The sequence below is a fragment of the Peromyscus maniculatus genome, chromosome 2 (genome assembly GCF_049852395.1).
Source record: "Peromyscus maniculatus bairdii isolate BWxNUB_F1_BW_parent chromosome 2, HU_Pman_BW_mat_3.1, whole genome shotgun sequence".
NCBI classification, from domain to species: domain Eukaryota; kingdom Metazoa; phylum Chordata; class Mammalia; order Rodentia; family Cricetidae; genus Peromyscus; species Peromyscus maniculatus.
The window spans coordinates 150811972-150824763 of NC_134853.1; the positions used below are offsets into that span (position 1 = coordinate 150811972).

Here is a 12792-nt window from a genome sequence, read left to right on the forward strand (position 1 = left end):
ACGGCAGCTAAGACAGCAGCAAGCCATATGTGTCCTTTAAGGTCACCTATGTACAGATGTTAAATTAACCCTTTGTTACAGACTTTACAGGGTTTTAATCACACCCAATATGCTTACAAATCTCAAGGGACAGAAAGTTTCCACAATAGTTTTACAAATCTTGAGATAAAATGTATACCTTAGCAAACAAAGTTTTAAACCAAAACCAAGAGTATGAGATGAGTAGCAATAGTCCTTATTGGGAATAGTCTGTCCCCTTATTTTGTTTTGCTTTCCTTTCTCTCTCACATAGTCAGATGGATCACCTGATATGGACAGAGATTTTGGAAGAAACCTTTAAACAAAACATGTTTGGGCCTATAGAAGGGGGAGCCACACGCCAGCTCCAGAGTCAGATTTTAACTCAAGTGGGACAGCATAAAACAGCAGTCTAATGTCACTCATCCCTAAATGACACCTGAGTCCCTGTAAAACTGAATCCAGTAAGCAGAGAACAAAGAAGGATTAGGGATAGGAAGTTTTTGAGTCCTGGCTATAGACAGGATGCTGCAGGAGGAAGCTGGGAGAAGCAGCAGCCAGGGGGGAGAGTGTGCAGGGTGTGTGCATGTTGCAGCTGGCCTAGCCTCTGCTTTCTCCCCCTCCTGCTAGGTCTCACTCCTGGCTCCCACTTTGCAATAAACTTACAGATCCTGTAAGCGTTGAAGCTCCAATGGGAAGGGATCCTGGCAGTTGGGAGCCAAGGAATACCATAAAGTAAAGCTTAGCAGGTTTCCCCAATGTAACAACTCGGCTCCAGCAGGGGAGGGTTTCCCCCAGCCAAGTTGATACAGCTCTACTCCACCCGGAGTGTAAGAGTGTAACAACTTTGCTCCGCTAGGGGAAGGATTCCTCCAACAGAAGTGTTACAGTTCTGCTCAGCTCTACCCAGCTCCCGCTCCCACAAAAGTTGTGACAGCTTCACTGGTGAAAAGGTCACACTGTACAACAAACCTCATTCAAGAGATTTATTGGGAAGGAAGAATCCAGGAGAGTGGCTGCCTCTAGGGCGAGGTGGCAGCAAACTGAACAGGGTACAGAGTTTATATAGGGTTCCTGAGGCAGTTCGGGGTGGGGTGGGGCTTTCCAAGGTGACTTGGGATTGGTGGGATTCGGTGCTCAGGGACCTCGGGGATTGGTGGAATTTCAATTTCTGTTCCCAAGTCAGGGTCAGGGTGTTTTTCCTTGGCCCTTTTTATATTACAGATCCATCTATGGTAACTTAAAAGACAGGACATTTACAGTGTGTGTGTGTGTGTGTGTGTGTGTGTGTGTGTGTGTGTGTGTGTGTGTGTGTGTGACTAGATTAAAAAGAAATGGGTTGGAGCAGAGAAAAAAGAAATAGGGAACGGGGAATCTCTACATTTCCCTGATGGCTCATAGTAATTGTTTTGATTTTTTTTTTCTTTTTTTGGTTTTTCAAGACAGGGTTTCTCTGTGTATTTTTGGAGCCTGTCCTGGATCTCGCTTTGTAGACCAGGCTGGCCTCAAACTCACAGATGTCTGCCTGTCTCTGCCTCCCCAGTGCTGGGATTAAAGGCGTGCACCACTGCGAGACAGCTCATAATATTTGTAAAGGTCTTGAGTAATATTAGGATCTAGGGTTCCATTAGGTGGTCCTTTGATTGCAAAAGTGAATAAATTTGGGGCGCTTCAGGTCGGGTATCAGGTGGAGAAGCTGGAGGTTTTCTAAGGGCATCCCAAGGGGGAATGAGAGGGGATGTTCCCATGGATGAGAAAGGGAAAATGTCACTGCAGGCTGTAGTTGTGGGCATTCCCCAGGACTCAAGGAGGACCAAATGAGGACCAAGCCATTCAATGGGTCATCACCAGACTCAACCGGGGTCAGGGCCTTATCAAGAGGAGGGACTCAGTGCCTGGTACCAGGGCTTTTGTAGAAGGTGAGGATAAAAACTGAGCTCTAGGAGGAGGGTCTCATCTACAGGAAAGGGTCTCTAATGGGGTCGAAATAGCCACAAGGGTCTAGAGGAGCTGTGGGATTATAGGCAGCTCTGAAGGCGAGGTAGAGGAGGGCAGGAGGTTGCAATAGCCCAGTTGGGCCTAAGGAAACTGCAGGATTGCAGCTCCAAGGGTGGAGGACAGGGTCAGGTCAAGAGGACCAGCCATAGCCTTAAAGATGGTGGATACCTTTACTTCCAAGAGTACCAGAGGAGTGCCAGACACTCAAAGGTCACTTCCTCGGACTCAGGGAAATGTTCACACGGACCAAAGGGAAAACTTACCTAATTGCTGCTGGTGGGTAGGGTGCTGAGGGATTGGTAAGTAGGAAGGTGAGTCTGTTGTGGGTAAACTGGAGATGAGGGATCAGGTCCCAGTGCAGCTTAGACCATGAGGGAGGGGAATTGCAGGCACTAGGAGAGCCTATCAAGTCACGACACCCAATGTAAGCATTACAGCTCGAATGGATGGACGGACAGACGGACGGACAGACGGACAGACAGAAAGGTATCCTGGCAGTTGGGAGCCAAGGAATACAAGTCACACCTCCTAACAAACCTCACACCAGAGATTTATTGACAGGACTATGGCTGCCTCTGCTTGAGTAAGAAACAGCAGGGAACTGAGCAGAAGGCAAGGCTTATAAGAGTTTCTTGTGGGAGGGAGTGGAACTTTGCAGGGTGAAGCTCTCCAGGGTGGAGATAGGTGAGATTTCAGGTGCAGCTGTAGGGTGGGGGCAGGGTCCAGCTGTTAGGACAGTGTTCTGTGGGTGGAACCCGGCAGCTGGAGGTCCTCCGGAGGGACCTGGCTTGAGTAGCTTACACTCAAGATGACCTTGAACTTCTCATCCTTCTGCCGAGGCCTCAGAAGGGTTGGGATACACTTTGCCTTGTTTTATGATGTGGGATTGAACTCAGGGCTTGGTGCATACTAGGCAAGCACTTTACTGACGATACCCCCAGCCCTGGGATTTTTGTTTATGAAGAGAAATACATAAACGACAGATTCTCACTTCTGGCTGCATTTAACATAATCATTTATCTTCTTCATTTGAAGTCACGAGCAGTATTTTGGGTATCATTTTTTTCCTTTTTCTTTCTTTCTTTCTTCTTTTTTTTCCTGAAATAGGGTCTTTCTGTGTAGCCCTGGCTGTCCTGAAACCCAGAGATCTGCCTGCCTCTGCCTCCTAAGTTCTTGGATTTGGGTATAATTTTTTTTTTCAAGACAGGGTTTCTCTGTGTAGTTTTGGTGCCTGTCCTTGAGCTCTCTGTAGACCAGGCTGGCCTCGAACTCACAGAGATCCGCCTGGCTCTGCCTCCCAAGTGCTGGGATTAAAGGCGTGCGCCACCACTGGCCAGCAGATTTGGGTATAATTTTTTTTATTTTATTTTATTTTTTGGGGGGTATAATTTTAATTTATTTTATTTTTGGGGGGTATAATTTTAATTTATTTTATTTTTTGGGGGGTATAATTTTTAAGTTGCTTTAACCTTTTGGAATAAAGTAAAACAAAACAGGGCTGGAGAGGTGGCTCAGTGGTTAGAGCACCGACTCCTCCTCCAGAGGACCCAGGCTGCATTCCCAGCACCCACATGGCAGCTCACAACTGTCTGTAACTCTAATACCTTCACACAGACAGACATACATACAGGCAAAACACCAATAAAAAAATAAAAATAAAAATTTTAAATGTAAAACAAAACAAAACACAGGTCAGGGATATGGCTTAGTAGTAGAGTAATGAGGCCTGAGCTCGATCTCCAGCACTGAAAAAAATAAAAAATAAACAAATCCAGGTTTTTTTAATATTCTAAAATACTTTAATAATTAAGATTGGTGGGAAGACTGATATACAATGCAATTATTTATTTTACATGATTCTGTACATTAGGGGAACATCTTGACGTACAATATGCTAGGCTTTTCCTCCTTTACATTTACACTTGTGACTCCAAGTTACAGACAGAAAACACAAAGTCAACTTTTATATACACTAAGACAGAACCACTGAGTAGATGCCACCCTCCCCCAGGTTTCAGAAGACAATGAGATGAACAGTGACTCCGAGCCCTGATGGCACACAGGAGCGGGCAGGTAGCTCAGGCTTGGCACCGAGAGGGGAAGCGCAGTGAAGGAAGACGGGAAAGTTTTTTGCTGTCAGGCATGGTGGGTCATGTCCATACTCCCTGCACTTGGGAGGTGGAGGCAGGGGGATCAGAGGTTGAGGTCTTCCTTGGCTATCTAGTGAGTCTGAGGCCATTCTGGGCCACATGAGACCCTATCTAATAAAACAAAACAAAATGTCACCTCAGCCACAGATAGCATAGGCATATGCAAAACAGTCCCCAACCAACAGGAAAGAGTGGTTGGAGCCAGGGCTGGGGACAGATCAGTGGCAGGGAGCACCGGCCTAGCTTGTGAGAACTCGGGTTCCATCCTGAGCACACTGAACAAAATGCAATCACAAAGGAGAACGACCAGGTTAGCAGTTACGGCAACCTGTATCTAGACTTCTCGGGTTAGCAGTTATGGCAACCTGTATCTAGACTTCTCGGGTTAGCAGTTAGGGCAACCTGTATCTAGACTTCTAACAGCCTTAGCACAGTCACTGGGTTTCCTCCTTAACCCAAGTGTTAGCGAGCTCTGAGGAGGTGGGGTCTTGTTCCATAGCCAGAAACTACCATGCAGGAACAAAAAACAAAACCACCTCTTCCTCCGTGGAGAAGGAAGTACTATTTTTAAGGTCACTTGAGCATTTTTGTTTGCCCTCTATTCTAAATCTTCACTAAGTGTGATGCTAACAAGGAGAAAATCGCTGAGAGAACACCAACAGGAAAGAGAACAAAGCAGGAGAAACAAAACAGTCACAATTTACTAAATACGAAGGTGAGGAAGAGCTGGGTAAGCCTGTTGACCTTATGATCCCAGATGGGGAAGGCTGGGGAGGAAGACCTCAAGTCTAAGGCTAGCTGAGCTACATTCTGACTGCAGACTAAAACAAAAAGACAAGAGAGAAACGGAACGTCTTCTTTTCCACTTACAACGTAAATTGCAATCAGGAGGGAACAGTGAGGCTGTGTGGGTTTCAGGAGAAAAATTCTTCGAGGTACATAACCAGATCTGCTTTAGGAAATCATACTGACATCACAAATACGAATGGGGAGGGCCTGATCCAGAAACTTAGGCACCGACCACACTGGCTACAGCATGGAATTGAAAAGGCAAGTGAGGTGAATGCTGCCAGAGAGGAGAGGCGGGAGGCTGCTGGAGCAGAGGGGCTCCACAGCAAGGGGGGCCAAGGGCACCGAGGAGGGGCTCTGGCTGCACGCATGGGCACCAGTGGCACACGTGTGCTCCCACAGGGCGCCTACATCCACCGGCTGAAGTGATTTACAGTATCATTTGGTACAAGGAACATAGATAGCCTATGGAGTTTAACCCATGAGTCAGTTCTCTGCCAAAGTGACATTAATATTAAGGCCTTTTTCTTGGTTTGTATTTAGAAACTGTGCATGATATTCTCATTTAAACAGCTTGATCACAGCTCCGACTGTTGAATGAGTAAATTCCCATCATTTCTTTAAGATAACTTTAAAATATGGACCAGGATGAAAGCTAAACATGATGGCTCATGCTTGTAATCCCAGCATGTGGGAGGCTGAGACAGGAGTTTGAGGCCAGCCTGGGCTACACAGTGAGTTGCGGGGCCAGCCTGAGCCACAGTTTAAGATCTTGTCTCGAAACAAAAGGGAAGGAGCTGGGAAGACAAGTGTCAAGGAGGGACAGCCCGGACGCCAAGCTTCCTGTCGGCCTCAGTCTAGGAGGGATAGTACATTCTTCCAACTGCCATGCCAGGGGGTCCAAGCACTTCTTCTGCAAGTGGGGGCCCTTTGCTAGAACGGTAGTGCCCCCGGGGTTTCTGGCAAGAGGATTTGGTGGCTGGAATAACACCTGCATGAGTGGGTCTCACACACACACACAGCGAGGTGGGTAAGGCTAATGGCACCACCTGCCTCAGCACAAGCACTGTCTCGGGGCAGGGTGTGCTGCAGCCAGTAAAACTCAGGTCCATCAAGGGCCCGAGCTTGGGTGGCTGGGGACAGGGACGCCTTCAAGTCCACTGCAGTGCTGTTAACAGGTTCAAAAGCATTAGGTGTTTCATTCTTCTCTAAGGGCGGCACAGGAGACTCCGTTCCAGTGAAAGGCTACGTTCATAGAAGTGCTCTTCACCCCAAACCAGATCCCAGAGCAGCCTGGCTGTGTGGGAAGTGCTATGGTTGCTTTTCCATGGTCCTTCAGTCCCTTTCTCACACTTCAGCATCATGGGCGATGGTAGCTGGAAGGGTCAAAAAAGGACAAGTTACCAGACAATTGAGACTGCTTTTCTTTTTTTTTTCTTTCCTTTTTTTTAAAAAGATTTATTTATTATGTATACAGTGTTCTGCCTGCAGGTAGTATACCTACATGCCAGAAGAGGGCAACGGGTCTAGGTTATAGATGGTTGTGAGCCACCATATGGTTGCTGAGAAATGAACTCAGGTCCTCTGGAAGAGCAGCCAGTGCTCTTAACCACTGAGCCATCCCTCTAGCCCAAGACTGCTTTTCTATTCTTTAAATTTTTTGGGAAAAATCAAAAGGATTTTTGTTGATTACAAAAATGTATGTAGTTCCAGTGGTGCTGAAGGCTGAAGTAGGGCTGGCTCGTACATGCTCCACCACTAAATTAAATCTCTAGCGCTGGCTCCACTCGATTAGTACTATTATGTTGTAGCTGGAGAGGTAGCGGTACTTCCAGCATTGGTAGTTTGAGGCAGGAGGACTGCTTTGAGTTCCAGGTTCCAGGCTAGCTTGAGCTACAGTGTGAGATCCTATCTCAAAAGGACAACAAGCTCCCCAAAGGAGAACTGGTCAGACCTGTGCTTGTCACTCTGCAGACAATCGGCAAAACAGCTGTTTGTCAGAAGCCAAGTAAACAAAAGAGCAGGATCCCCGGTTTTGTTTCATAGAACAAAAACAAAAGAAAACAACAAAAAAATGGATTTTCTCCTTAAGCATCTACTATCTTGAGTTGATACGGTGGCAATTCAACTGCAGGCTGAGGATGGAGGGTCTGAGAGAGGGATGCTTGCTCTCTAGACTCCAGGCATCTCCACCTCAGTGTGTCACAGGTGCATCAGCCTTAAATGTCTGCAGTTTATTTCCCAGTTGCCCTTCTGCTGCAGAACAAGAGCTTGTAGAAACTCGAGGTTCTTCCTGATTGCCTGTTGTAACCAAAGGATCCAGAATTGTATGTACTGTGTTAAAGGTGCTCAGTAAATACTTGCTAAATAAACTAAGCTGTCTACACAGTTTATGGTCTCACAGATCTCACACTCACATCTGTAGCCTCTGCTCTTAGGAGGCTGACAGAAGGATCCAGAGCCCCAGGCTAAGCTAGGCATGGTGGCATAGGCCTGCAGTCCAGTCTCGGGACAGTGAGACCCCGTCTCAAAAACAACAACAGAAGAAGTATCTGGGAGATTAGTAACTCAAGTTTGTAATCCCAGCACTTTGAGGGTAGGAGCTAGAGAGTTTCAAGCCAGCCCTGGTTACATATAAATTCTAGGTCTGGGCTACACAAAATGGCAAAACTCAGAAAGGCATTTACAACTGCCCCTTAGTTCTCATTCTCTTTCGTTGGTGGTGTTCCTTTGGTACAGGGATTGATTTAGCCCAGGATGCTCTGGAACTCGCTATGTAGCTGAGGATGATCTTGAAATCCTGACCTTCCTGCCTCTATCACCTGAGTGCTAGGATAACAGACACACACTGCTGTGGGATGTCCTGTATGTTGTGAATATATGTTGCTATGATTGATTGATAAAACACTGATTGGCCAGTAGCCAGGCAGGAAGTATAGGATAAGTAGAACAAAGAGAGAAGAGAGGCTGAGAGGTGGAAGCTAGGAGGAGACACCAGCCTGCCGTCCGGGGAGCATGATGTAAAAGGCAGCAGGTAAAGCCACGGAACACATGGTGACATATAGATTAACAGAAATGGGCTGAGTTTAAATGCAAGAGCTAGACAGTGGTAGGCCTGAGCTAAAGGCTGAGCAATTTAAATAATATAAGCATCTGTATGTTTATTTTATAAGTGGGCTATGGGACTCCCTGGGCTTAGAGGGACCTGGAGAGAAAAACTCTAGTTACAATACACCACCACACCCAGATTATAAGTGCTGGGGATGGAACCCAGGGCTTTGTGCATGCAAGACAAGCACTCTACAAACTGAGCTACATCCTCGGCCCTATTCATTTCTTCTTTTTGTTGTTGTTGTTGTTTGGTTTCTTGAGGCAGGGTTTCTCTGTAGCCCTGGCTGTTCTGAACTCTCTGAAGACCAGGTTGGCCTAGAACTCAGAGATCCATCTGCCTCTGCCTCCTGAGTGCTGGGATTAAAGGTGTGTGCCACCACCGCCCGGCTCACTCTATTTCTAACATGTGTAATGTGTGGGTGCAGATCCACATATGCAGTGGGCACGTGGGAGTCAGACTCTGACAGCCGAGGGTGTCGGTCTTTGTCTTCCACTGGTTTGAGTCAAGGTCTCTTGTTCACTGCTGTGTACACTAGGCTAGCCCATGGACTTCTGAGGATTGGCCTATCTCTGCTTTCCATCTCACTGTGGTACGTGGGGATGATAGACACTCGCATCTGGCTTTAGTGGCTCTAGGGGTCCAAACTCATCTTTACACTTTCACAGCAGTGCTCATCCACAGAGCCGTCACCTGGCCCCACTGTCTCTGTTCTTAATACAAGGTCTCATGGAGTCGAGGCTGGCCTTGAACTCCTGATCCTTCTGCCTCCACCTTCCAAGTGCTGTGATTACGGATCTATGCCCCCATGCCTGGCTTTCTAGATCAGTAGAATTCCTCCTATCTGAACAACTTTGTTATGCTTGTCCATTGGAGAAATTTTACTTAGCTATAAATATTTGGATCTTTAGGGTCTTACCGTGTAAAATGTTTGCTGTCTTCATGAACCTCCATCTCTGAGCTTTTAAATTCATTCAATTCTTTTCTTATGGCAGCCTGTAGGATAGAAATAAGATTCAAGCATCGTATCTCTCCTGAAGGGCAGCTGTGTGACTTGCCATGTCTCTAATGGGCTAACCGTCAGGAGGAACCACAAGTCTTGGGTACAGCACAGAGGGAAGAAAAAAGCCAGGTCAAGAAAAAAGAAAAAAGAAAAAAGCCTGGTCAAGAGAGCCATTGGAGCTGAACCAGACACATGGCACTCTCCTTGACACCACTAAGCTTCGTGCAAAGCCAAGTCTCAAGTTAAAGCAAAGCGTTAAAAAGATAGACTGTAAAGCCTTTGTAGTTTCCACAGCACATTAAGCAGGGTATAGAAGTGAATAAGTATAATTACTCAAATACAGCACCAAATCTCCTCCAACTGCCTCTGTTAATAATATGGGGATTTTTTTTATGTTTTTTTTTTTGAGGCTTTATTTATTTTTATGTGCATTGGTTTTTTTGCCTGCATGTATGCCTCTGGAAGGATGCCAGATGCTCTGGAACTAGAGTTACAGACAGTTGTGAGCTGCTATGTGGGTGCGGGGAACTGAACCTGGGTCCTCTGGAACAGCAGCTGGTGCTCTTAACCACTGAGCCATCTCTCCGGCCCTACGAATATGATTTATTGGGATGGAGAGAACGCTTGGCAGTTAAGAGCAGCACTGCTCTTCCAGAGGATCCGGGATTCAATCCCCACATGGTGGCTAACAACTGCCTGTAATTCAGTTCCAGGGCATTCGATGCCCTTCTTCTGGCCTCTCTGCATAGACAGACAGGCCAGAAAAACACCCATAAACATAAAATATTAAAAGGGGGGAGGGGCAGGCGATGGTGGTGCACACCTTTAATCCCAGCACTCCATAGGCAGAGGCAGGTGGATATCTATGAATTCGAGGACAGCCTGGTCTACGGAGCAAGATCCAGGGCAGCCACGAAAACTACAGAGAAACTCTGTCTCAAAAAGTTCCCCAGAAAACAAACAAACAAACAAACAAACAAAACCAAAAATGTAACAACAAAGACAAAAAAAAGGATTTTATTTCTATCTCAATTTTCTCTTTTTTCCTTCCTTCCTTCCTTCCTTCCTTCCTTCCTTCCTTCCTTCCTTCCTTCCTTCCTTCCTTCCTTTCTTCCTTCCTTCCTTCCTTTCTTTTTTTTTGAGACAGTTTCTCTGTGTAGACCTGGGTGTCCTGGAAATCACTCTGTGGACCAGGCTGGCCTCAACCCACAGAGATCCACCTGCCCCTGCCTTCTGAGGGGCTGGGATCAAAGGTGTGTGCTGCCTGGCAATACAGCTGTTTTCTCAATGTTTAATATAAGACTGGGGTTTACATCTTGGCATTTTGTACCTTGCTTTGAAATTTAGCATCCTATCAAACTAGAAGCTTTGCTGCCGGCTTACTCTCTCATTAGTAACTTGTATCCTTCAGAGAAAGAAGAGCAGAGCATGGACTCTGAAGATGCCCACACTGGGGCGTATGCTGTGCTCTGCCAAGTGCCTCTTTCTGTTACCTCCATGCTTAAATCTGTTTAAAATCTCTCTTAATAAACCCTAAGCTGGATGGTGGTGGTAGCAAACGCCTTTAATCCCAGCACTCAGGAGGCAGAACCAGGCAGATCTTTGTGAGTTCGAGGCCAGCCTGGTCTACAGAGTGAGATCCAGGACAGGCACCAAAACTACACAGAGAAACCCTGTCTCGAGAAGAAAAAAACAAACAAACCAAAAAGCCATAAGTGTGTTTCAAAATAAAATAATAATAGAAAAGAGAAGAGTAAGAAGGAAAATCAAAGAGACTATGAGAGCATTTTTGATTTACCTTGTCAGCAGGTGTCAGTTTGGTCCAAGGTTTATCTGCTCGCCGGTCATAATCCTGAGCATCTGTTACCTCCACATACTCATTAAACCTCAGAATCTTCCTGGCAAGTAGTTCAGCCACAGTTGGCCTTTGACTGAGCTGAAAGAAACAGAGGCCATCACGCATTCCAGTTGCTTTACCATCAATGGACACTGGAGCTACATGGGGAGCTTGCTTTCTTTTATTTATTTATTTATTTATTTATTTATTTATTTATTTATTTATTTATTTATTTATTTATTTATTTATTTATTTATTGTTTTTTGAGATAGGATTTCTCTGTGTAGTTCTAGCCATCTTGGAACTCACTCTGTAGCCCAGGCTGGCCTCAAACTCAGAGAGATCCTCTTGCCTCTGCCTCCCGAGTGCTGGGATTAGAGGCAAGTGCCACCGTCAGCAGTGTTTTTTTCTTTTGAGATAAGGTCTTACTCTGTAGCTCAGGCTAGCCTGAAACCCGCAGTAATTTTCCTGCTGACTCAGCCACCTTCGTGCCAGAATTATAGGAATGAGCAACCATACCCAGACTACCTGGGAAGCTTTAACTATACCCGCCTGGGTCCCATCCTCCCAAAGCTCTCCGAGGATTCTGGGTATTAGGAGTTTCATTCTGGACTGGCAAGGTGGCTTGGTGGGTAATGGGTGAGAGCACTTGTCACCAAGTCTGATGAACTGCGGTTAATCCCTGGGACTCACAGTGGAGAGAGAGAGAGAGAGCTCAGGCCCACAAGTTGTCCTCTGACTTCCACATGCATGCCATAACATGCAATACTCCATACACGCAAAATAGGTAAAAATGTATAAAAACTGTAAGAGTTTGGTTTTTTATTTTAATTCACATCATTGTATAGAACGATTGCCATGCCCCATGTTCCGCAAACTTTAATGTGTGCTCCTAGTGCCTGAAGATCTGGTTACAATGCAGAGGCTGCTGTCTGAGGCTAGAGCTCAGTGCAAAGCACATGTTTAGCATCCATGACACCCTTGGTCCAGCCCCAGCACTGGCCCCTCCCACCTCCCTGCCTCAAGAAAAAGTGGATTCTGATTATAGATGGGTCTAGAATAGAACCTGAGGTTACATGGCTCTGAGACGTTCCCAGGAAATACCTGGTCAATGCTACCAAAATAGCAGATTCTGTGGAAATTATGACTTTTTCCCCTAAAGATTTATTTATTTATCTGAAGTGCATGAATACTCCATCTGCATGTATGCCTGCACACCAGCAGAGGGCATCAGATCCCATTTGGCAGTCACCTTCTTTTGTGTCCCGCTTGTCCAGTTTCGACAGCATACTGTTAGCAGCTGAGGAAAAGGCAGTTTCTTTGCCCAGTGGCTAAATCTGCCACAAATGAAAGCAAACCTCATATGGAGGTTCTTCAATGCCCTTCATCCTCCCCCCTTTTTTTCCCCCAAAGATTTACTTTTTTTTGTTTGTTTTGTTTTTTTTCAAGACAGGGTTTCTTTGTGTAGTTTTGGTGCCTGTCCTAGATCTCGCTCTGTAGACCAGGCTGGTCTCGAACTCACAGAGATCCACCTGGTTCTGCCTCCCGAGGTGCTGGGATTAAAGGCGTGTGCCACCACCGCCTGGCTGATTTACCTATTTTTTAAGATTTATTTATTTATTATGTATACAGTGTTCTGTATGCATGTGTCCCTGCATGCTAGAAAGCACCAGATCTCATTACAGATGGTTATTAGCCACCATGTGATTGCTGGGAATTGAACTCAGGACTTTTGGAAGAGCAACCAGTGCTCTTAACCTCTGAGCCGTCTCTCTAGCCAGGGAAATTACATTTAAGGCTATACAATTAGGTCACCTTAAATGTTAAAAGGCAGTAGGACTGGGAATGGCCTCTAATCAGCAAGGATAATTCCTCCATTCCTGGAGAG

The 12792-nt window shown here is 46.0% G+C and overlaps 1 protein-coding gene across 9 annotated transcripts in view; it reads right to left on the minus strand.

The window, feature by feature from the left end:
• Window positions 1-3792: 3792 nt before the first annotated feature.
• Phactr4 (phosphatase and actin regulator 4) overlaps window positions 3793-12792 on the minus strand; it is a 76596-nt gene continuing 67596 nt past the window's right edge. For 7 of the 9 annotated variants that reach the window (XM_076565319.1, XM_042272004.2, XM_042272006.2 and 4 more), the window contains 3 exons: window positions 10866-11003; window positions 8984-9060; window positions 3793-6331 (listed from right to left, as the gene is read on the minus strand). In XM_076565319.1, the coding sequence (XP_076421434.1) occupies window positions 6316-6331; window positions 8984-9060; window positions 10866-11003 (231 nt within the window). In that variant the 3' untranslated portion in view covers window positions 3793-6315. The remainder of the gene's footprint in view (window positions 6332-8983; window positions 9061-10865; window positions 11004-12792) is intronic. The other 2 variants (XR_013049371.1, XR_006069675.2) reach the window with 2 other exon arrangements.